The sequence below is a fragment of the Schistocerca cancellata genome, chromosome 10 (assembly GCF_023864275.1).
Source record: "Schistocerca cancellata isolate TAMUIC-IGC-003103 chromosome 10, iqSchCanc2.1, whole genome shotgun sequence".
NCBI classification, from domain to species: Eukaryota; Metazoa; Arthropoda; class Insecta; order Orthoptera; family Acrididae; genus Schistocerca; species Schistocerca cancellata.
Genome location: NC_064635.1, coordinates 157526834 through 157552822, shown reverse-complemented (window position 1 = coordinate 157552822; position 25989 = coordinate 157526834). Strand labels below are relative to the sequence as shown.

General features: G+C 44.1%; 1 protein-coding gene across 1 annotated transcript in view; it reads right to left on the bottom strand.

Moving 5' to 3' along the window:
- Window positions 1–1155: 1155 nt before the first annotated feature.
- Window positions 1156–25989, bottom strand: part of LOC126106210 (uncharacterized) — an 89057-nt gene continuing 64223 nt past the window's right edge. Inside the window, exons 5-7 of the mRNA XM_049912441.1 lie at window positions 20555–20641; window positions 6986–7221; window positions 1156–4744 (exon numbers count right to left, since the gene is read on the bottom strand). Coding sequence (XP_049768398.1) covers window positions 4126–4744; window positions 6986–7221; window positions 20555–20641 — 942 coding nt within the window. The 3' untranslated portion in view covers window positions 1156–4125. The remainder of the gene's footprint in view (window positions 4745–6985; window positions 7222–20554; window positions 20642–25989) is intronic.

Here is a 25989-nt window from a genome sequence, read left to right as displayed (position 1 = left end):
CCTTACGACTTATCTTAGAAGAAAGATTAAGAAAAGGCAAACCTACGTTTCTAGCATTTGTAGACTTAGAGAAAGCTTTTGACAATGTTAACTGGAATACTCTCTTTCAAATTCTGAAGGTGGCAGGGGTAAAATACAGGGAGCGAAAGGCTATTTACAGTTTGTACAGAAACCAGATGGCAGTTATAAGAGTCGAGGGGCATGAAAGGGAAGCAGTGGTTGGGAAAGGAGTAAGACAGGGTTGTAGCCTCTCCCCGATGTTATTCAATCTGTATATTGAGCAAGCAGTAAAGGAAACAAAAGAAAAATTCGGAGTAGGTATTAAAATTCATGGAGAAGAAGTAAAAACTTTGAGGTTCGCCGATGACATTGTAATTCTGTCAGAGACAGCAAAGGACTTGGAACAGCAGTTGAACGGAATGGACAGTGTCTTGAAAGGAGGATATAAGATGAACATCAACAAAAGCAAAACGAGGATAATGGAATGTAGTCAAATTAAGTCGGGTGATGCTGACGGAATTAGATTAGGAAATGAGACACTTAAAGTAGTAAAGGAGTTTTGCTATTTAGGGAGTAAAATAACCGATGATGGTCGAAGTAGAGAGGATATAAAATGTAGACTGGCAATGGCAAGGAAAGCGTTTCTCAAGAAGAGGAATTTGTTAACATCGAGTATAGATTTAAGTGTCAGGAAGTCGTTTCTGAAAGTATTTGTATGGAGTGTAGCCATGTATGGAAGTGAAACATGGACGATAACTAGTTTGGACAAGAAGAGAATAGAAGCTTTCGAAATGTGGTGCTACAGAAGAATGCTGAAGATAAGGTGGGTAGATCACGTAACTAATGAGGAGGTATTGAATAGGATTGGGGAGAAGAGAAGTTTGTGGCACAACTTGACTAGAAGAAGGGATCGGTTGGTAGGACATATTTTGAGGCATCAAGGGATCACAAATTTAGCATTGGAGGGCAGTGTGGAGGGTAAAAATCGTAGAGGGAGACCAAGAGATGAATACACTAAGCAGATTCAGAAGGATGTAGGTTGCAGTAGATACTGGGAGATGAAGAAGCTTGCACAGGATAGAGTAGCATGGAGAGCTGCATCAAACCAGTCTCAGGACTGAAGACCACAACAACAACAACCACTGCAGCGCGATTTTTGCCTTGTGACATGAGATAATGAATGTTGACATTTTGGCCACCAAATTCGTTCACTCTGAAGTCGGTGGAACACATATGGGATGGTATTGGACGCCAGCTGCACATCCACAGAGCACTGGCTCTTAATTTATGGCAATTGCGTAATTCGTGACTAGATATTTGGTGCCACGTTGTTGTCGTTGTGATCTTTCTCCTGTAGCACCACATTTCAAAAGCTCTCACTCCGTTCTCCTCTGAACTGCTTATCTAACTAGTTTCACTCCTGCACAAGGCTACAGTCCAGACAAATACCTTCAGAAAAGACTTCCTAACACTTATCCGTTTCAGACTCACTGATGCAATTGTGTAGATTAAATTTTGCTGTCTCTTCGTTGCAACAGAACAATTTTTTTCCTACGTGGAAACCTCACGAACACTTTTGTGAATGTTCAGTCTTTTTATCATGTACAAGTACTGCCAACTATTGGTCTTCACTGTAAAAATCTCAACAACGCACCGTAGTAGTGCACAGCAACTTGTGGCCGCCAGAATACACAGACGTGTTTTGGTACTTGTGTTCTACAGTGTAAATGAATATTATTATTGTTATTTTGCATGGTAATTCTTGAATGATCAGTTTATTTATTACAGCAGTGAATATTTCAAAATTAGTTATTTTAGTACATAAAAAGAAGAAGTGACAAAGTACTTTCTAGAAGTGGGTACATAATTTTGTATAAATCTTGCATCTAAAATGACTGAAAGATCACCTAAGAGCGTTACAGCATAAAGAAATTGTTTCTTCGTCCAGAAGAAATACAGGTGTGAAAGGTTTAAGCTGAGATTAGATGTTAATAAACTCTCCTTTTTTTATAATACTTCTCTTGCTATTGCCAGTCAAAATTTTGTATCCTCTCTATTTCGGCCACCATCAGTTATGTTACGACCCATAGCGCAAAAATTCTTCTACTATTTCTAGCGTCTCATTTCGAAATCTCATTCCCTCACCATTCGATCACAATCCTTTACCCTTGTTTTGCTTTAATTCATGTTCATCTTATATACTTTCAAGACACTGTTTATTCCGTTGAAATGCTCCTCCAAGCCCATTTCTGTCTCTGGCAGAATTCCGGTGTCATCGTCAAACGGCAGAGATTTCATTCCTTCTCCCTGAACTCTAATTCTCTTCCTGTATATCTCCTTCGTTTGCTTCACTGCTTGCTCGATGTGCAGATTGAATAATATTGGAGATACCTACGATCCTGTCTCACTATCTTCTGAATCACTCCTTGCCTTTCATGCACCTCACCTCTTATAGATGCGGACGGATTTCTGTACAAGTTATAGATACCATTTCACTCCCTGTATTTTATTCCTACTCTCTTCAAAATTTCAAAGATTATAGGGCACTTAACATTGTCAAAAGCTTTCTCTAAATCTAGGAATGCTATAAACATAGGTTTTTCTTTCTTCAATCTATCTTCTTGGATAAGTGGTACGATCAGGCATCTGTGTTCCTGTATTTCTCTGAAACCCAAACTGATTTTCCACATTGTTGCCTTTTACCAGTTCTTCCACTCTTGTGTAAATAACTTGTGTCAGTATTTTGCATTGATGACTTATTAAACTAATGGTTCGATATAATTCACAACTTAGAGCGACTGCCTTATTTGGAATTGCAATTATTACATTTTTCCTTAAGTGTGAGTGAGTGTATTTCCCCAGTATCATATATCTTGCACACCAGATGCAATAATTTTGTCATGGTTAGCTCTCACGCCGGCCTCAGTGGCCGAGCGGTTGTAGGCGCTTCAGTCTGGAACCGCATGACCGCTACGGTTGCAGGTTCGAATCCTGCCTCGGGCATGGATGTGTGTGATGTCCTTAGGTTAGTTAGGTTTAATTAGTTCTAAGTTCTAGGGGTCTGATGACCACAGATGTTAAGTCCTATAGTGCTCAGAGCCATTTGAACCATTTTTGAAGTTTCCCTTGTATAGACATTCTATATGTTCCGTCCGCCTTTCATTGTCTCCTTTGCTTAGTACTTGCAAAACTCTTGATATTCACACAGTCGCTTCTATTTTCTTCAAAGGTCTCATCCGTCCCCTAGTTCTGCATACCATTCCTGCTTACCTGTTCTGCACTTTCTGTCAATTCATATTTTATACATTTGTATTCTCTTGCTGCATTTTTATATTTTCTCCTTTCATCATTTAAACTCAGTTATTCAGGGACTTCTACTAGGTCTTGCTTTTTTACCTATGTGATCGTGTGCTGCCTTTACTATTTCATCTCTGAAAGCTATGCATCCAACTTCAATCGTATTCCTTTCACCTGTTACAGTCCAGTGTTTCCCGATGTTCTCTCTGAAACTTTCCTTCAGCCACATAGTCTGGAAAACTACCAAACAATTATCGAACGCATGTCAAGCACATTCGCAGCTGTATTGCGTTCCAATAGTGGAGGAACGCGCTATTAAGCACATGGTAATTCTGTTTTGGCTCAGCAATATATGCATTTGCTACAACAAAGCATTTCTGGGTTATCATCTGATGCTGATTTCAATTGTTTTGATGGTGGCCAATGGTGCCTAATTGTGCATAATGATGCAAAATATTTTCTGAGATCACATAAAAAAATTTGTACAATTCAAAAAATTAACTCTTTCATACCCAGCAGCGAAGAACCTGTCCATAGCTACCAAGGTGTGCGTTTTGTGAGCCAGTCTTGGTGAGTCTTAGTAGCAGAGAGAACCACCGTTCCCATTTCTGGAGGCTTCATGTTTGCTGAGTTACAGAACTCTACTTAACCCGAAACAACAGCCACACTGCAATACTCACGTCCGGTGGTCACCATTCTTCACTCAGTCTCTTTCCTGGTGTATTCAACTACAAGTGTCCAACAATTGCTCCAGCCACTCGTCAAACACACACACTATTTGTTCATCCAAGACATGAGGTCATCACACATATCTTACCAGATGGATCCTCACAGGTTACCTGCGCCCAACAACTGTTCCAGCTCTCTGTAAATGTCGCCCAATATGTTCACATAATCCCTCTGATTACACAATAGGTAGAAATTCTCCACAAAGCTTATGTCCTCATGGACTGCCTTCCACACCTGTTCGTTTTTAGGGTTGAGCCTGTACAGGTCCCCACCAGCCTCTAGCAGCTCCAGACCTGGGACACTGCCCACATCCTGGCGCTGAAACATGCTGTGGCTACTGTCATCGAGGCAGACGTTCGTCAGCAAGACGCATGTGACTCTGCCCTTCACCAGTGACTTGCAAATTTCTCTGTAGGAGGTGCAGTACTTGCTGAGACTGAAGTCAGGCCTGGGAGACAGGGTCAGCCACATGCGGCTGGGGATGGTCTTCCTCCCAGAGGATTTGTGTTTGACCTGGACGAGCAGGGCGTGCGCCTCAGAATGTTCCTCGCGTCGCCACACCAGCACCACATCGTCGAACTTGCCTGCATCGCGATTGTTGGGAGACAACTGGAAGAGAAGCCCACGCCTCAGGCAGCGGAGGAAGACTAGGGCCAGCACACGCTTCTCGTACAATGCTGCAGTGAGTGCTCCCTTCTTGTACTCCATAGCAGCAGACCTACAACAAGCAGGATGATGATGATGATGATGATAGTGGTGGTGGTGGTGTTGGTTTTAGGGTACTCAAGTGCAAGGGTAGCAGCACGCTTTCTGAATATGAATGTACTTATTTAGTACGAAAGTAAGTCAAAAAGTATCTACACAACACCTTTCTAATATATTAGAACACCATTATAAAATCTACAATGGCACAATTTCGCAACATAGACACCCTACCCTGCCTGCCAACATCTTCTGTCTATCGCTGCATCAGTTTTCCAGTACCTTTAGAAACAAGTTTCTCAGTTGAGCAGCATGGGATGTACTCGCCACTCCCTTCCAAAATCTCTTTCTTCACTGGAGGAGAACTGACAGCCTTTTAAATTAGAGGTGCTGTCTGGGCTCCAACAGGGTGGGCAGCTCCGTCAAAAATTTAAAATTAATACCAATAGTTTGGTGTGGGGTTCCTTACAATCTTGCAAGACGAAGACGTAATTATTTTGATTGGACTGCTTGTGCTAAACACATTCACTTTTCAAACTTCGCTCTCCATCAGGACAAACTCCGAGTGGTTCCCGGACAAACGAATCGCACATGAATTAACATACTCAAAAGACTTTTAAAAGAAGTTTTAAAGGACTTTCAGATGAGTTGGTATCCAGCGAAAGTTGATATCTTCCGTTCCTCGTTTCATCCCAAAGTTGGCCCCATAAGGCATCAAACACTGTTCCCCTAATATCACTGCTGTGAAATGACGTACTTGCCCCTTATAATCGCAAAGAACAGTGGAAAATTGAAATATATCAGAAGACGGATTCGAACCTTCATATTATAACACAAGGCTCAACGATTTGACACCATTGAGTAATGAAAGTGACGTCTTAAAACAACTAAGTTAACAAGGTATTATAAGAAGCTTGATGAGAACAACGAAGTAAAACAGTCGATTCAGTGGTTTGTTAGAAAACATTCGACTTACTCGTATTTGGTTGTAGTTTGATGTATCGATTGAATGCTTCATTCATCCTTTTGAGTGAAACCAGTCTATGGAGACAACTAAAAGGAAATAATTTATTTAGCTAGCTGTTGTTTTGTGGCCATTCATTTCTTTTGAGAGAAACCAGAAACCGAATGAAAACAGGGGGTACATTCTGTTGTAGTTATACATATTGACTAAGTTATTAGTTATTTCTTTTCAAGTGAAACTATTCTGTAGTCTTTCTGTTGGCCACCCGTTAGATTAACTGTTGTTTACCTGTTCATTCTTTTGAGAGCAGTCAGTCTGTGGTCCTTCTATTTGTTGAACCAAAGAACTGGTATATATCGGGCATATCTGTGGTACGAAAACATCTCGGTGGGAGAGGCGGGGGAGGAGTGAGGGGGGTGGGGGGCGGCCGTGGCTGGAGGTACACAAAAGTTAAAATACGATATTGCAGTGCCTGTAGCGTTCAAAAGTACGATGCTTAGTTCCTTCAGCTTGCATGCATGATCGAAGGAACAGGTGTTGTGGCAACTACAGCCGTTATGAAAACCATCAGCTGTATATGGGAATGATGACAATGAAAATTTATGCCTGACCAGGACTCGAGCTCGAATTTTTCGTTTTATGTGTGTGGTCGCCTTAACTGCTTTGGCTATCTGTGTACGACACATGGCCAGAACCAACCTTCCATATGTTGTCGTTTCTGTCGCGACATATATTCATACACACATTATGTAACTCCCATACTGGAGAGGACATTTTAATTGAAAGTTGCTGCCTGGTATCGGTGGATAAACACACTATTGCAGTGTCTGTGTTGTCAATAATGACACATTCATCCTTTGGATATGCCTGCATATTCAAGAAGCGATGGTAGAGGAGAGGAATAGAGAGGAAAGAGGAAGAACGGCAAGATCAAGGCATTTAGCGACAGAGATGTGACATGTGTCGAGAGCTGTAGAACCCCGCCACAAGCACAAGAAGAAGAAGAAGAAGAAGAAATATTATGAGTGATGGATGAAAACTAGCGAAAAACGATACAAAGAATTTCAAAAATTCAAATCAAAAAGTAGTTGTTCATATATCCGAAGTGCAAATTTAAAATGGAGAAACTTTGACGTCAACCGAATATTGATATGTAACAGCAGAAGTACGAAAAAATATTTTTAAGTAAATGAATAAGTGAGACAGTTTAGAACTATAGCTTTTTTACATCTCTTTGAAATGAGATACATTTCTTGTGCCTCAAAATTGTCATAATAATGTAGTAACGAGTACCTGGTGCCCTTGTCGCTATCCAGCCAGTACTCATGCCACTTCGCTGTTTGCCCACAGCCACTGGAGCCTGCTGGAGACCCCACCTGAGCCTCTGGCAGGGGTGTGGTACACCCATCTGGAGCATCAGTGGCACGACAGGGGCTGCTGCTGTTGTTGCTGCCATTTCCTCTCTTCTCGCGAAGATAGCTCAAAACTCCTACTGTTCTGAAGTTGTGAGGGTCAATGAAAATGGGCACCTGAAAAATAACACCTCTCTTTAGAATATAATCGCAACAAAGTGATAATGTAATAAGAACAGTAACTGTTTTGTGCTGTCTGCAGTACTAGGTACCCTTGCCTGGGGGCAAGGGGGACCGTGACCAACCCCTAATTCTCAGGAAAGGAGAAGTATTATAGTGTAATCAGCTGTTTTTCTTTCGAGGAAATGATTTAAATATCTGTATTACGGAGGTTTTTAACATAGTCGGAACTGGAACTTTTTTTTATGGCTACTTACAAGTCACCGTTCACCTTCCAAAATGCACGTTAAGACAAAAAAAAAGTACCACAAAGGAACTATCCGACTGGGATGGAAATGGGTATTTGTGATGTGCATATACAGCCAAACAAGTGATTGCAATTTCAGGAAAAGTGGGTGATATATTCAAGAGAAAGATCTTCACAAATTGGGCAAGTCAGTAAATCGTTGGTCCACCTCTGACCCTTATGCAAGCAGCTGCTCGTCGTGGCTTTGGTTGACAGAGTTGTTGTATGCCCTCCTGACGGGTACTGTCCCAAGTTCTGTCCAACTGGCGCTTTAGACACTCAAAATCTCGAGCTGGTCCCTTCCAGTAACGCTAATCTTCTCAATTGGGGAGATATGTGGCGACCTTGTTGGCCATGATAGGGTTTGAAAGGCACGAAGACAGGCAGCATAAACTCTCGCTGTGTGTGGTTAGTCATTATCTTGCTGAAATGTAAGCCCAGGATGGCTTGCTATGGAGGACAACAAGCCTGGCCATAGAACATCGTCGACATATCGACATACCGCTGTGCTTTAAAGGCAGCTCAGTGGACAACCAAAAAGGTCCCGCTATGAAATGAAATGGCATCCCAGATCATCACTCCTGGTTGTTGGGTGACAGTCAGGTTGGTATCCCACCACTGTCTGGGGCGTTCAAATGGTTCAAATGGCTCTAAGCACTATGGGACTTAACATCTGAGGTCATCAGTAGAACTACTTAAACCTAACTAAGGACATCACACACATCCATGCCCAAGGCAGGATTCGAATCTGTGACAGTATCAGCAGTGCGGTTCCAGACTGAAGCGCCTAGAACCGCTCGGCCACAGCGGCTGGCGTCTGGAGCGTCTCCAGACACGTCTGCGCTGGACATTGGGGCTCTATTCGAAGCAGGGTTCCTTACTGAAGACAATTTTACGCCAATCAATGAGATTCCGGGCCAAATGTGCCCGACACCACTGAAAATAGGCTTGTTCACTTGTGGGTGTAGAGAGGTCAATGGTAGTTGGTGCAAGAGACGCCGTGAGCTTAGTCCACTTTTTGGCTCTGAGCACTATGGGACTCAACATCTTAGATCATAAGTCCCCTAGAACTTAGAACTACTTAAACCTAACTAACCTAAGGACATCACACACATCCATGCCCGAGGCAGGATTCGAACCTGCGACCGTAGCAGTCCCGCGGTTCCGGACTGCAGCGCCAGAACCGCTTGGCCACCGCGGCCGGATAGTCCACTTTTTGTGAACGTATTAATGGTCTCTGTGGGTTTCTAGGTCGACCACTTTCTTCCTGGCATTATATTCGACCATAGTTCACTCATTTCTGGAAACGTCGTCGAATACTGACATCAGTCCCATTCAAATGTCGAGCAAATTACCTATTACTCCAATTGGCTTCTTTGAACTCAACATCCTCTCTCAAACGCAGACATCTGTGCCTATTGCTCATGTATCTGTCTGTGGGGCATAATCACTGTGCATATGAATATACGGAACGAAATTTGGAAAAACTTTATGCCCTGGTATCGACACGACTGTTGTTTACTATCCTTGCCAGCTGTGAGGTGAAACTGCTCTGCAACATCACACATCCATCCATCGGCCGCCAAAGTTTATATATTTGATTTTCTGTCGATACCTTCATGATTTACAATTTGTGACCAACTTGCATAACTCTGTATCGTTTTCTTTTTCTTAAGAGTGGATTAAAAGTACTCCGTATCACCTGGTTATCCCCCCCCCCTCTCCCACTACAAAGTAACGTATGGGCACACTTCGGTACTACAACTCAAAAATAAGTAATAAGTTTGCATAATCTATATACTGACTGGTTATAGTTAAACTTACCCTATTTAACACGTTATAGGACAGAAACTAATTACCGTACAAGTACCAAACTTGGTAGCATTAATCTCCGGAGAATTAAGTTCACGATTTCCATGTTTCACAGCGCCACCGTCCAGTTCCAGCTGTGGCCACCAGGTGTCATGTTCAGTCATTGTGGTTCACAGTCTCACACACCTGACCAGCCGCAGTGCACTTGACATGTCAACATGGCCTTGGACAAAAGGAGCAGGGCATTATTGGTGAAGCTCTATTATCAAAACAACAGCAATGCTGCAGCTGCACTTCGGGAATATTGCTGGCTGAAAGGATTACGGAAGGGTGTTCTTCATCCACGTGCTGTGTGGAGCATTATGAAGAAGTTTGAATCAACTGGAGAAGAGGGAAGAGGCCAACGACCGCTTGCACCACAGGTTGTTGATGAAACCGCTGTTGCTATGGCAGACAAGGCGGCTCAAAATTCCCGATCGTCAGGCAGTACACGTGCTGTTCCACGACAGTTGAACATCCCGTGGTCCACTGTACGGAAGGCGCTTCGAATCATTCTCAAATGGTGTCCATAGAATATCCATATCGTACAGCAGCTTGCACCTCAGGCCGCACGACAGCGTCCCGATGTCGCTCTCCACTTTCGCGTAAGGATTGAAGTTGACAAGGGCTCGCCCTGGACCATCTTATGGACAGACGAAGCTAATTTTTCTCTGACGGATGAGGCGAACACACAGAATTGCCGAGGGTGGGAATCTTCACCACAATTCATTGTGCAGGAAGTTCTCTGTATGGTGAACGTGTCAGCATATGGTGTGGCTTCACAGCTACGTTCATCATTGGCCCATTCTTTTTTGAAGAGATTGGCGCTATAGGATGAAAGACGTGCAGTGTGAGTGGCCAGCGTTACTGCAATATGCTTCTCCAGCATGTCATACCCGCTCTGCACTAGAGAGGCGCCTTGAACTCAACAGTTTTCATGCAACATGTGACCCCCACCGCATATCGCTCGTGAAGTTCACCTGCTTTTCTGAAACACAGTTGGAAACGATCGAATTATTAGCCGGTCGTTTCCAAATGCTTGATCGGCAGCATCACTTGATCTCACTCTCTGTGACTTCTGGTTGTGGGGCTTATCAGTAGGACAGGGTTTACCAGGGGAACATTCACACATGTGCTGGTCTGAAGTGCAGCATATCAAGAGAGGTAGCCACCATATCCATTGACATGCTTCGTTCTGCCGTGCAAAATGCAATCCTGCGCTTTCAGACTCTTCTGGACACTGATCGGCGCCATATTGAACAGCTTTTGTAGCAGTCATGATACTGGTTTGTATTGGCATGATGTACCGTAGCAGCGCATTAAAAGTGTTTCAATTGAATTGATTCTGCATTATTTCTTTTCCTTAACATTAATGCCACCAACTTTGGTGTTTGTAGGGTAATTAGTTTTCATGTTATAACGTGTTAAAAAGGGAAAGTTCAATTGTAACTATTCGGTATATAAAAAAGAGTGTTCGTTTGATTATTTGTTTGTAATTCAAAAAACTACAGTTTTATTGCGACCTTCATGATGTTTTTCGTACTTTATCTTCTAGACAAGAGGAAGATCATTTTTGTTGTGGGTTGGCAAGAGAGCCAACCCGGTATACTAGAGGAAGCCGAAAGGCACGCGTTTTAGCTCACGCAGGCTGGCGTGAGGTCTGGAACAGGACAAGGAAATTAGACTTAAGAAAAAACTGACGTGGCAGGTGGAATACTTAACTTTAATCCATAAATGGTGAACGTCGCTCTTGACGGTACATGTTTTACAGCATCAATAGTAACTGGTAATGGCGCCTTGCTAGGTCGTAGCAAATGACGTAGCTCGGCAAATGAGAGCGTATTGTGTCAGTGAACCATCGCTAGCAAAGTCGGTTGTACCACTGGGGCGAGTGCTAAGAAGTCTCTCTAGACCTGCCGTGTGGCGGCGCTCGGTCTGCAATCACTGGTAGTTGCGACACGCGGGTCCGACGTATACTAACGGACCGCGGCCGATTTAAAGGCTACCACCTAGCAAGTGTGGTGTCTGGCGGTGGCACCATAATTTTCAACATAAGATTTCTGACTATAAATATATACATGTGTAATCTATAAAGGGGAAAGGTGGTTGCCAAAAATCTCTAAAAAGTTTTTGGCCGATTTACTTCAAATTTCGTAACGATACTCTAGTGAACATGTGAGCGGACATAGGCTACATATTTTTTCTCCCCCCCCCCCCCACCCCCCCTCTCTCTTTCTCTCTCTCCCCATATGTATACAAGTTTAGTCAGGAGATAAGGTACGTGTTTTGATGGATGATACTACTGGTGATTCTGAATAAGAAAACTTCTAATAAATATATGGCCTTTTCTTAACTGTCTCTGGGTAAACCAATGAAAACAGCTAGGAGCAGGAAAGGTGCAGGTGACGGAAAATTAAGATACTTTAATGTTATGGTTTGTTTAATTGTGCACGTTTCCTCGCAGAAGATGTTCAAACAGTCCATCGTCAAATTCAGTGCATGATGCTGCTCTTGTAGACAGGTGTTGCGTCGACGATCGGAGCTCAGTTTCGCATTCCTTTACTTGGGCACAAGCACGTAAAATACGAGCTAGAAGTTCCTCTCTTGTGTCCACTCTGCGCTTGTAGACGTCACTCTTCAGCCAGCCCCACAAACAGTAATGCAGTGGGGTAAGATCGGGTGACCTCGGTGGCCAAGCAATGACTCCACGGTGACAGATCCAACGACCAGGATACGTTGTGTTGACATACTGTGTTACTTGGTTGTTTGTGGGAAGAGACCAAACAGCGAGGTCATCGGTCTCATCGGATTAGGGAAGGAAGTCGGCCGTGCCCTTTCGAAGGAACCATACCAGCATTTGCCTGGAGCGATTTAGGGAAATCACGGAAAACCTAAATCAGGATGGCCGGACGCGGGATTGAACCGTCGTCCTCCCGAATGCGAGTCCAGTGTGCTACCACTGCGCCACCTCGCTCGGTACTGTGTCACTGGCCGTACGGAATGTGTAGGAGCTCCGTCATGCTGAAAGTACACACGGGCTCATGTTGCCAAATGAATATCCTCCACGTATTCAGATAACACATTTTGAAGAAACTCAAGATACCGTGTCCCAGTAAGACAGTTATCTAAAACAACTGGAGCCATGAGTTGGTCATCAATAATACGGCATCACACGTTGACTGAGAAACGTCGTTGAAATCTCGTTTCCACAGTAGCGTGCAAATTTTAATTTGCCCGTACATGATAGTTGCGCGTGTTGTTGATTCCGTTGCGGGTAAATACTGACGTATCAGTGAACTGAATATGTGGAATTAATCGATCGTTGGCAATGATCCATTGACAGAATTCTTGCCGGGCGGCAGCATCATCTTCATGCAGATGTTGTACACTCTGCCGATAAAAGGGATACAGACTGTGCTCGTGTACTGTGCGTATCACTCGTGTCTGTGGAATACCAAGCTGGGCAGCAATTCTTCTAGAGCTAGTAGTGGGGTTGCGTTCCACTAATGAAGAATGTTCTTAGCTACATTAAGAGTTTGTTGTACGGGACGTTCAGAGACAACATTTACGCTGGGAAGCGTACCACGCTCACGGAATCAGTGAAACACCCAGCTAAACCCCCTGCTATCTGGCCCTCTGCGATTCGGAAATCGTTGTTGGTATTCTCGCACAGCACCTCTTTAATTCCCATTGGACAAACCATAGACAAACACCATGTCAGCATACTCTGCATGTGTGAAGATCCGTGGCATTTTCACCACACAAAACTGTATTCGTTGTTCACGTAACAACACTGTAGTACCTTACACTACGACAAGCACTGTCGGACTGAGACTTGAGGTAAACAACTGCACAAGTGAACTGCGTACTGACATAGTTAGTAAGGACGACGCTGCACGTTTCCCTTTCCTAGTAGTTTTCATTGGTTTACTCGGAAACGATTACGAAAAGGGCACATGTTTATTAGAAGTTTTTTTTTTGTTGTTCAGAATCATCACTTGTATCACCCATCAAAGCATGTACCTTTCCTCCTGACTCACTCTGCATATACCCTCATCAAAAGAAGTTTTGCATCACCTCGGTTCCGAGAGTTCCGGAACCTGTACAGAAAATTGGAATAGAGACCCACATAAGCATCATTGCACGCCTGTATTCGTTGTGGCATAGTATCCACAAGTTCATCAAAGCACTTTTGGTCCAGATTGTCCCACTCCTCAACGGCGATTCGGCGTAGATCCCTCAGAGTGGTTGGTGGGTCACGTCATCCATAAACAGCCCTTTTCAATCTTTCCCAGGCATGTTCGATAGGGTTCAGGTCTGGAGAACATACCGGCCACTTTAATCGAGCAATGTCGTTATCCTGAAGGAAGTTATTCAAAAGATATGCACGATGGGGGCGCGAATTGTTGCTCATGAAGACGAATGCCTCACCAATATGCTGCCGATATTATTGCACTATCGGTCGGAGGATGACATTCACGTATTGTACAGCCGTTACGGCACCTTCCATGACCACCAGCGGCGTTCGTCGGCCCTACATAATGCCACCCCAAAACAGCAGGGAGCCTCCACCTTGCTGCATCCGCTGGACAGTGTGTTTAAGGCGTTCAGCCTGGCCAGATACCCTCCAAACACATCTCCGACGATTGTCTAGTTAAAGGCATATGCGACAGTCATCAGTGAAGAGAACGTGATGCCACTCCTGAGCGGTCCATTCGGCATGTTGTTGGGCCCATCTGTACCGTACTGCATGGTGTCGTGGTTGCAAAGATGGACCTCGCCATGGATGTCGGGAGTGCAGTTGCGCATCATGCAGCCTATTGCGCAAAGTTTAAGTCGTAACACGATGTCCTGTGGCTGCGCGAATAGCATTATTCAACTTGGTAGCATTGGTGTCAGGGTTCCTCCGAGCTATAATCCGTAGGTAGCGATCATTCACTGCAGTAGTAATACTTGGGCGCCACGAGCGAGGCATGTCATCAACAGTTCCTGTCTCTCTGTATCTCCTCCATGTCTGAACAACATCGCTTTGGTTCAGTCTGAGATGCCTCGACACTTCCCTTGTTGAGAGCCTTTCCTGGCACAAAGTAACAATACGGACGCGATTGAACTTCGGTATTCACCATATAGGCATGGTTGAACTACCGACAATACGAGCCGTGTACCTGCTTCCTGGTGGAATGACTGGAACTGATCGGCTGTCAGACCAGCTCCATCTAATAGGCGCTGCTCATGCAAGGTTGTTTACATCTCTGGGCAGGTTTAGTGACATGTCCGAATAGTCAACAGGACTGTGTTGTGATACAATATCCATAGTTAACGTCTATCTTCAGGAGTTCTGGGAACGGGGTGACGCAAAACTTTTTTTGATGTGCCGATTTGCTTCAAATTTCTACATGCAGATGAGATACATAATCTGATGATGACTCAACATGGCACAAGGACACTCACTTTGTGTGGTAGTGAGAACCGCACATGTATGAAACCATCTCAAAGGACATTATGGGGCTGATTCCCCATCGAAAATGATCATACTACTTCAGTGCAGCACGACTGCAATATTCGCTCCTGCCAAGTTGTTCGAGTTGCCTGCAGGCAGACAACCCCTCGGCACACCTTCTGTTTCACGTGCCTTCCTGTAGGCGCCTAGGAATACTTGACAGGTTGAAACTTCCTGGCAGATTAAAACTGTGTGCCGGACCGAGAATCGAACTCGGGGCTTTGGCTTTCGTGGGCAAGTGCTCTACCATCTGAGCTACCCAAGCACAACTCACACCCCGTCCTCACAGCTTTACTTCTGCTAGTACCTCATCTCTTACCTTACTGCGAGTTCGAGTCTCTGTCCGGCACACAGTTTTATTCTTCCAGGAAGTTTCATATCAGTGCACACTCCGCTGCAGAGTGAAAATCTCATTCTGGATACTTCACAGGTTGTTTCAGTACAGTTTCACGTTTAACATTCTCGATAAAAATAGGTAGGTGGATTTCCTGAACCAAAGAGTCTTAGAGGAACCCTTTGCCACTTTGTTCACATGTGTGTCAATGTTGCACCCCCTCATCACCAAGCTACAGGAGGATGCGAAACAGGAGGTTTAAAAATCATAAGCACCTTCTGCTGCTTCGAGTCACGTTCAGATTCCATCGAATGGTACTGAGGGGTCCCTAGTGGTTGGTTGGGTTGTTTTGGGGAAGGAGACCAGACAGTGAAGTCATCGGTCTCATCGGATTAGGGAAGGACGGGGAAGGAAGTTGGCCGTGCCCTTTGAAAGGAACCATCCCGGCATTTGCCTGGAGCGATTTAGGGAAATCACGGAAAACCTAAATCAGGATGGCCGGACGCGGGATTGAACCGTCGGGTCCCTAGTGGTGCCAACCTCTACACGAGAGTAAAATTGCCGATCGCGCTGCATTCCGAATGAATGCAATCACGTTCATTAGAGGTGCAACCCCCCAGTGTGCTCAGGGAAGGCTTGAAACGTCGAGGGTTGTCAGTAGTGTCGAAGGCTGTGAAGCACTTCGTCCTGTTGCCCATCGCATTCTGAACTGTATGGATATCAACGCCCCAGGGAAAATGGTGGTTCCATTTATGAACCCCCCCCCCCCCCGTAGCCCTTTCGTGTGGATCCTGAGCGGCTGTGTGTGTGAAACGTTTCCCTCGGGCACCCGTAAACAAACCACGTGACTTCAACGCTGGCGTCGCGGTTCTGACCTCCACAGCAGAGGCGTCAAGAGAAGGGGTGAAATGAAATGTGGGTAAGAGGGGTTGCGGCGACCTTCCCATCGTGAGACACGCCGACGGCGGCGTTGGGAAGAGCTGTAGTGGAATTTGGTGCCAATGTGACACCATTAACCCACCTTACACCTCACATGAAGTTCTGAGCTTTGGCCTTTTCTTCGCATGTGTCGACACGTTGCTGTTTGAAACACCGCAAGGCAAATGCTGGTTGGCACCTTTTAGCCAAATTTCAACCCCGCCTCCGCGTAGCGCAGGGGTAGTGTTACCGCCTACAGCGCTAGGGGGGCCCGGGTTCGATTCCCAGCAAGGGGCTGGGTGTTGTGTGTCCTTCACCATCATTTTCATCATCACTGACACGCAAGTCGCCGAAGTGGTGTCAACTAAAAAGACTTGCAATACGGCGGCCGAACCCCGAAGGAGATATCCCGGCCAATAAATGCCGTACGCTCATCTCATTTTCAACCCTTTGCATCGCAATTGGGAATAACTGCGGAATGAGGGGATTTCGAAAAAAATAATCCTATAATTCTGTTGCGCAGCGCGCAATATTAGCCATAGACTTTACCACTTGTAAATAGTTAGGTCAGTAAAAGCTAATTACAGTTCATTTGTCAGTATATTGTACACTATATTAGGCAACCTTCAATATCATCTTAAGACGGTCATTATTATTGTGCAATATGAAATATTGCGCAGTATGATCGCCAGTCTATGGGCCACTTAAGGTACGTTTCACACGTAGCGTAGATGAGCTAAAGAGAAATTCCATTGGCTAATTATGTGATTGTCTTTCAGTAATCGTAATTAATTCAGTTAAGGACTTGCTGCGTCAAGATTGATTGTTAGATCCACAGTAAAGCAGTAGGTATTTCTATGCAATCAGCGAGTACTCATGATCATATGTGCTTCTTCTTCGACTCTCTGGAGTCATTCATTGTGAGCTAAGAAGGGTTTCACTTACTGGCTAAGATAGTACATTTTTTCAGTGAATGGCTTCAGTCGTGTCGAAGAAGTGACTTTTGTCGTATTGGGATACGTGACTGAATGCGAGTTTGCACATTTCATCAGATACTTACACATTTTTTTCGAATGCGCCCTCCTCAGCTGACATGGCCCTTCACTGCCCCAAACATTTTGCCTACTATATTCCTAATGAATATTCTTCAGTCCCAATTTTCACATGCATATGTTGAGTATAAGTGATTTATAGATGCCCGTTTTTGTTTTTCTATATATACATTTGCCCTTTAGGATACCACACAAGGCATAAAATATTTCATGTACGTTTTCAATCCTAATTTTACGTTGTGGGCTTCATTTACGAATCCTCCATCTCACATATCAACATTTCATTTATTTCTTCAACTGTTTCGGTTTGGATGTTTATAATTCTTATTATCTTTGGCAGTATAAGTGAGCACAGAATAATTTGTTTTGTTGCTGATATTGTTGAAGGTAAAGCTAAGAAACTGAAATTTGGATCTTCGGTAACACTTGAACATTTTAAGTGTCAAATTCCTTAAAAAAACATAAATTCAAGGGGAAGTCAGAAAGTAAAGAGATTTTTGAGAAAAAGAAGCCGGCCGCGGTGGCCGAGTGGCTCTAATCGCGAAGTCCCGAACTGCGCGACTGCTACGGTCGCAGGTTCGAATCCTGCCTAGGGCATGGATGTGTGTGATGTCCGTGGGTTAGTTAGGTTTAAGTAGTTCTCAAGTTCTAGGGGACTGATGACGTCAGATGTTAAGTCCCATAGTGCTCAGAGCCATTTGAGAAAAAAAATATTTATTCTGACGACAGAAAATTGAAACACACATTATTTTTCTACACAACCTCCCTGGACTTCAACACACTTTGTGCAACGTTTCACAAGTTTTTTGATTCCGTCGGAAAAAAGCTTTCTGGTTGTGCCTGTAAACATTCTTGCACCGCATCAACGACGTCTACATCGGTTTGCGAATCTTCTTTCCGCTGAGCGCTTCCTTCACTGGTCCAAACATGGAAACCGGTTGGAGCCAGGCCTGGACTGTATGGCGGGTGTTCCAGCAATTCGAATCCCAGCTTCTTTACTGTTCCAGCCCTCCGTTTGGAAGAATGTGGCCGAGCGTTTTCTTGCTGCAGGGTAACAACTTTTCGCAGTTTCCCGCGACGTTTGGATCTTATTGCAAGATTCAGTTTAGTTCGCAACACATCAAAGTAGCTCTCACTGTTCACAGTTTCGCGTCTTTGGGTAAGCTGAACGGCTACAACACCTTCCATGTCCCACAACATTGTTAGCATAATCTTACCAGCTGATGGCTGACGTTAAAATTTCTTAACCTCTGGTGATGATGGGGGCTTCCAAACCATGCTCGCGCCCTTACTTCCCAGTTCGTTATGCGGCATCCACGTTTCGTCTACCGTAACGATTTGCTGTAAAAATCAATCTCCCTCGCGATGATAACGAGTCAAATTTTTACGAGAGATGGCCATCCTTTGCGCCTTACGCTACGCTGGAAGTTCGTCGGTACCCATCTTGCACATACTTTCCGAAAGTTTAGCCTGTCGTATAAGATGGAATGTGCTGAACCACGGCTGATATGTAAAGCATTGGCGATTCCGTCCACTGCGTTTTCCATCACCACTCCCTCAACGACTTCAAAATTGTCCACAGTTGTTGACGTCGATGACCTGCCCGATCTTGCCTCGCCATTCCTTGTTTCAAGCGCTCTGTTCATTCGTAGATCTTGCTACGCTATAAATAGCTGTCACCACACTACACTTGCATTCGACGAATAATTTTCACAGGTTTAACGTCTTCTGAAAACAAAGAGCGAAAGACTGCCCTTATATCCTCCTTGGTGCAGATCGACAATGGAGCTGCCATGTTCCACGGTCTGCTACAATACACAACTAGCGCGAGAATAAGACTGACACGTTGTCTAGAACTGTTCCAGACGACATACTTCAGCCCTGGATACTAGCAGTGTTACCAAGCCCTTCGGTGGCAAACTGCAAAAGTCCCTTTACTTTTCGACTCCTCCTCGTTGTCGCCGAAAGATTTACAGTGAAGCGCCAAAGTAATTGGTATAGGCATGCGTAATCAAATATGGAGATTTGTAAACAGGCAGTATATGGCGCTCCAGTCGGCAATCCCTATATAAGACAACAAGCGTCTGGCGCAGTTGTTAGATCGGTTACTTCCGCTAAAATGGCAAGATATCAAGATTTAAGTGAGTTTGAACGTAGTGTTATAGTCAGCGCACGAGGGATGAGACACAGCATCTCCGAGGTGGCGATGAAGTGGGGATTTTCCCGTACGACCATTTCACTAATGGACCTTGAAATCAGGAATCCGGTAAAACACCAAATCTCCGACATCGCTCGGTCGGATTGAGATCCTGCAAGAACGGGACCAACGACGACAATCATTCAATGTGACAGAAGTGCAGCCCTTCCGCAAACTGCTGCAGATTTCAATCCTGGGCCATCAACAAGTGTCAGTGTGCGAACCACTCAACGAAACATCATCGATATGGACTTTTGGAGCCGAAGGCCCACTCGTGTACTCTTGATGACTGCACGACACAAAGCTGTACGCCTTGCCTGGGCCCCTCGACACCAACATTGGACTGTTGATGACTGGAAACATGTTGCCTGGTCGGACAAGTCTCGTTTCAAATTGCATCAAGCGGATGGACGTGCACGGATATGGAGACAACCTCATGAATCCATGGACCCTGGATGTCAGCAGGAGACTGTACAAGCTGTTGGAGGCTCTGTATTGGTGTGAGGTGTGTGCAGTTGTATTGATATGGGACCTCTGATACGTCTAGATACGCCTCTAACATATGACATGTACGTAAGCATCCTGTTTGATCACCAGCATCCACTCATGTCCATTGTGCATTCCGACGGACTTGGGCAATTTCAGCTGGACAATGCGACACCCCACACCTCCAGAATTGCTACAGAATGGCTTTAGAAACACTCTTCTGAGTTTGAACACTTCCGCTGGCCACCAGACTCCCCAGACATGAACATTATTGACCATTTCTGGGGTGCCTTGCAACGTGTTGTTCAGAAGAAATCTCCACCCCTTGTACTCTTACGGCTTTACGAACAGCCCTGCAGCATTCATGGTCTCAATTCCCTCCAGGACTATTTCAGACATTAGTCAAGTCCATGGCACGTCGTGTTGTGGGACTTCTGTGCGCTCACTGGGGCCGTACATGATATTACGCAGGTGGACCAGTTTCTTCAGCGTATTTTCGAAAGGAAATCTTATAGTTCCACTCAAACCAAATGCTTAAATTTGCAATAGGCGTGAACCACTGAACAATCGAATTACAATATCATAGTGCAATAACGCAATCAGAGCCCCTCCAAATATTTTCAGTCAGAAAAATTTCACAGACCTTAATGTGACACCTCCCTCATAGATAAAGCATCAGTTGTTATAAAAAAATCATCATACTTACCCATACGTGTCCTTGCTCCCAGGCCTTTTCGGCGATGAGATTGAGACACTGTCTTGGGATATCTTCATATATCAGGTTTACAGCAAACTGAAACGTGAGACTATGTCAGTAGGGATTCTATTTTTAATGATCTTACTTGTGATAAAACAAAACAATAATCACTAAGAAGTTATTGAGTTTTTCGATATGGCTACATTTTGTGCCACAATGAAAAAACTCTTTCGTCCCAATCTTGTCACAAAGCACTCCTGAACTATTAGTGTCGGCCGCGTTTGTACGGTAAACATCGTAGAGTTCTGGATAGTAAAGTGACCAGTGCGATTTTTTACATTAACTACAGCAGCGCAGATACATCGAAAATGATGCAACATATTCACATGTTAACCCTGTCAAAGTGTGTGTACTGTTCCATAGCTCTGTATTTTAATCACTTCACACAAATTCCACATTTGCACTTCGATAATGAATAAAGGAAGCACCTACAGAAACACATCACCTTCTGTTTTGGGAAACATGAGTGTATAAGCAAGTGGTAACATACAATGTTTCGAGCAAATGCTGGGCTTTTTGCCAAGTAATAACTCATTTATGACTCTTGTGAATCTGATGGATATAATAGTTATCCATTACACTGTAGTGTGTATTTTGTATTGAAGCAGGGACCTACAAACGACGGAGAGGCTTCGTCTCGCCTTAGCTCTCAGTGGTTCACAACCCCACAACAGGCCACAGCAGTCCACCCACCCCACCGCCGCCCCACACCGAACCCAGGATTATTGTGCGGTTCGACCCCCAGTGGATCCCTCATGGAAACGTCTCATACCAGACGAGTGTACCCCAGATATTTGCGTGGTAGAGTAATCATGGTGTACGCGTACGTGGAGACAGTGTTTGTGCAGCAATCACTGACGTAGTGTAACTGAGGCGGAGTAAGGGGAACCAGCCCGCATTCACCGAGGCAGATGGAAAACTGCCTAAAAACCATGCACAGACTGGCCGGCACACCGGACCTCGACACTAATCCGCCGGTCGGATTTGTGCCAGGGACCGGCACGCCTTCCCGCTCGGGAAGCAGCGTGTTAGACTGTGTGGATATCCAGGCAGGCCAGCTACATGTCCTTCTGTAGTCTTTACGACCATTAAGAGAAATTTGTGGCACAACTTGACTAGAAGAAGGGATCGGTTGGTAGGGCATATTCTTAGGCATCAAGGGATCACCAATTTAGTACTGGAGGGCAGCGTGGATGGTAAAAATCGTAGAGGGAGACGAAAAGATACACTAAACTGATTCAGAAGGATGTAGGTTGCAGTAGGTACTGGGAGATGAAGAACCTTGGACAGGATAGAGTAGCATGGAGAGCTGCATCAAACCAGTCTCTGCAGTGAAGACCACAAAAGCAACAACCTCCAAGCATTGACTGCACATATAAACTGAGTTTGAAAGTTAAATGATCTTGATAGGTTGCAGAACTGATTCGTCTTAGAATTTTAGAGGTACTTTTATTCGACTGCAGCCGTTCGTCACAGGGTACTTCTCTTGTTGTAAATAAAAGGCGGTAACGTGGAAAAGCGAAATACGTTTGTAGAAAATGAAAAACGTCGCAAAATATTTTTTATGATGAATGTACAATTTTTCTCTCATCGAACAGCGATTATATTCCGAATATCCCTCGAATGTCACCAACAATACTGAAATGAAACTGCATACAAAAACTTAAAACTGCAAGGTCCATACTATATTTCACTAGTCAAGGTAAGAACTGAAGTAAAGTGCCACATTATTACGTAAATTAAAAAGGGAGTTAGACTATGAGCTACACAGGAATGGCATACCGTATCTGATAGTTAATGACATGTATACATGTTGCCGTTCTTAGGAGTCGTCAATCGCGTTTTCTGTGGCATTTCGCTAGTTATTTGTAAATTTCTTTTTTTCCAATGTGTAGCTGGAGTCAGCACAGACAAATGCTGCTCATCACAATTGTAAGCGACGCCAAACGTCAACGGAAAGCGTAAGTTTATTTCCCATTACAAATAAAATTTTATGTGCCCAATCGGCAGAGCGGTGGCAAATTAGTCTAGTGCGATATTCCTTTTATCGATGTGTATTAACGGCGGCAGTAAAACACGAAGAATAGCCATTACCCCAGCACCGCTATGGCCCACTGCGTTTGCTACCGCGTGCAGCAGCACTTGTTAGTACCTGTGTAGTGCTGGTTAATCTTCGTGTTTAACTGTTGCTGTTACGAGAGTCACTCCAAAAGAAATGCACACTATTTTCCTAAAAATACAGTTTTCATTCTGCATGTGTGAAAGTTTCACAGTGTGTAGATAAATCATTCCCGCTTGTTTTCAAACTTAGTTCAACTTGCTCCCGTGAGTGGCGCCGTCGCGGCATGCCTTCAAGATGGCTGCTACACTTGACGTTCGTCAGAAGCAATGTGCTGTCATAGAATTCCTGTGCTGTCAAAACGAGACAGTGGGAAACATCCACAAGAGGTCGAGAAAGGTGTATGGAGATGCTTCTGTCGATTTCAGTACAGTTAGTCGGTGGGCAAGCAGGTTACGTGATGAAAGCGGGCACGGCAATATTGAGGATTGTCCTCGCAGTGGCAGGCCTCGTACTGCACACACCCCAGACAATGTGCAGAGAGTTAACGAATTGGTGACTGCTGACAGACGCATCACGGTGAACGAATTGCCACGCTACGTCGGGATAGGGGAAGGAAACGTTTGCAGAATACTGAAAGTGTTGGCGTTATAAAAGATTTGTGCGACGCTTAGGTTGAGGCCGTGTTCCTTGATTTCAGTAAGGCATTTGATACCGTCCCGCATTGCTGTTTAATGAAAAAAAATAAGAGCTTACGAAGTATCGGAGCAGATCTGCGATTGGATTCAAGATTTTCTTGCAGATAGAACTCAACACGTCGCTCTTAACGGAACCAAATCGACAGATGTAAAGGTAATATCCGGAGTACCATAGGGATGTGTTATAGGACCGTTGCTGTTTACAATATATATATAAATGATCTTAGAAAGCGTCGGCTGCTCTTTAAGGCTATTCGTAGCCGATGCAGTTGTCTATACCGAAGTAGCAACGCCAGAAGATAGTAAGAATTTGCAGAACGAGCTGCAAAGAATTGATGAATGGCGCAGGCTCTGGCAGTTGACCCTGAACGTAAATAAATGTAACATATTCCGCATACATAGGAAAAGAAATCCACTATTGTACAGCTACGCTATTGATGATGAACAACTGGGGACAGCGTTTACGGTAAAATATGTAGGAGTAACTATCCAGAGCGACATTAAGTGGAACGACCATATAAAACATATAGTGGGAAAAGCAGACACCACACTCAAATTCATAGGAATAATCTTGAGGAAATGTAACTCATCCGCGAAAGAAGTGGCTTATAAGGCGCTTTTTCGTCCGAGTCTTGAGTATCGTTCATCTGTCTGGGACCCCTATCATGGAGAACTGATAGAGGAGATACAGAAGATCCAACAAAGAACGGCGCATTTCGTCACGGGATCGTTTAGCTGGCGAGAGAGCGTTACGGAGATGCTAAGCAAACTCCACTGGCAGACGTTACAAGAAAGGCGTTGTGCATCACGGAGAGATTTACTACTGAAATTTCGGGACAGCACTTTGCAGGAGGAGTCGGACAACATATTACTTCCCCCTACATACATCTCGCGTATTGACCACGAGGAGGTAGTTCGAGAAATTAGAGCCAATACAGAGGCTCACCGACAATCATTCTTCCTTCCCCCGCACTGTTTGCGAGTGCTCAGTGTTGGAGGGATCAGATAGTGGTACCGAAAGCACCCTCTGCCGCACACCATTAAGTGGCTCGCGGATTATGATGTAGGTGGAGATTTTCCGCTGCGCATGTTGAAATCGCGAGCGTGAGTCGCAAACACGTAGGCAACGACGGCCTGCGTGGTTGAGTCACTGCAATGCTCCAATCCTGGGCAGTCGTCATGTTACCTGTGTTGACGTTATTTCAGCTCTGTTAAGGGGGGAAACCACATCAGTAGGTTAAAAATATACGATTTTTTTTTAAATTGCATAAATCGGTAGGTTAACTATCTAAGAATACCTGTCAAAATTTCAAAGCGAAATTCGCATTCGTTTAGATTTTCTGGGCGTAGAACCGAGTGCACATCGGGTCCAGAAGGAAATTCTTCCGGTATATTAAGATTTAGCAAGGGATGAATTACTGGAGAGATGTTTAGGTGGCCACACTTAAACTGCGAATGAAAGTTTTAATTCCACCTCCTAAACACTTTCACTCCGGACTGAAAGTCGTTGAATTGGCATCGTATGTAGCAGCGGGCTTATTCAATGAAGGAAATTCATCCCCTCTGATGGTGATGAACGAGGCAGGAATTGCGGTAGGCACACGAAGCTTCAGTTAAGCCGAACAAATGGATAACCAGCGCGTGAGCCGGCAGAATCGACGTAGTTAGATGCAATCGAAGGAAGGTCGTTAAGCTCGAAAGCACTGCTGCAAGTGCAAAACGAAGCCTATGACGAAGACGAAGGATTGGTATATAATGCTGGACTCGCAGATTAATCGATAAGCATTTTACGCTATTGTTAACTTCTTTGAATTTCTAGTTTCCGTGAATTTATTTTTCAAACGCGTTTATCTCGAAATGACTTTTTTCACATTTGCATGCCGTCTAACTCAAAAAGTATAGAACGGATCATCATGAAAATAGATAGTATGATTCTTTACAAAATTACGACTATATATGAACTAAATCTGAGATGATATCATGAATTTAAGGGTATTTTTATTTGTATAATTAGAAAAAATATGATGAAAATCGAAGAAAATTATTCCAACGCCTGTAAAACGTTTAATTTTCAGTATTTTCACCTGCATTGAGGTTCATATTCTTAGAAAATAAGTAATTAATGTAAACTCAAAACCTTTTTGATTTCAGATTAAAATCGGAATGACTTTACTGCACGCAATTGAAGAACCATACTCACGGCCTTCAGCGGACATCACAACGTAACTTCGTTATTTTTGGGTGAAATTATTGAAAAAATTCGCAAAAACTGTTCGAAATATGAATGAAATGATGTCAAAATTTGATTAAATTCTAATTAATTCTTACCACCCAACAAAATCCCAAAAAATCAGCCGCCTAATGTGGTTAGGGTGGAAGGGAGATTTACTGTCACTGAACCACGCAACATTTATTTAATTTATGGCCAGTTAAAAGGTGTTGCGAGGGCAGCTATACGAGATTGTCGAGAACGCTTCCCACGACGAAGAGTTCCCAAACGATCGATATTTATTGGTATTCACCAAAGGTTTATATCATCATGAATCTCTACTTTTAGTCGATTATTTTGATTGGTTCGTTGATTTGGGAGAGAGGAGCAAACGGTGCTATAGGATTAGGAAAGGATG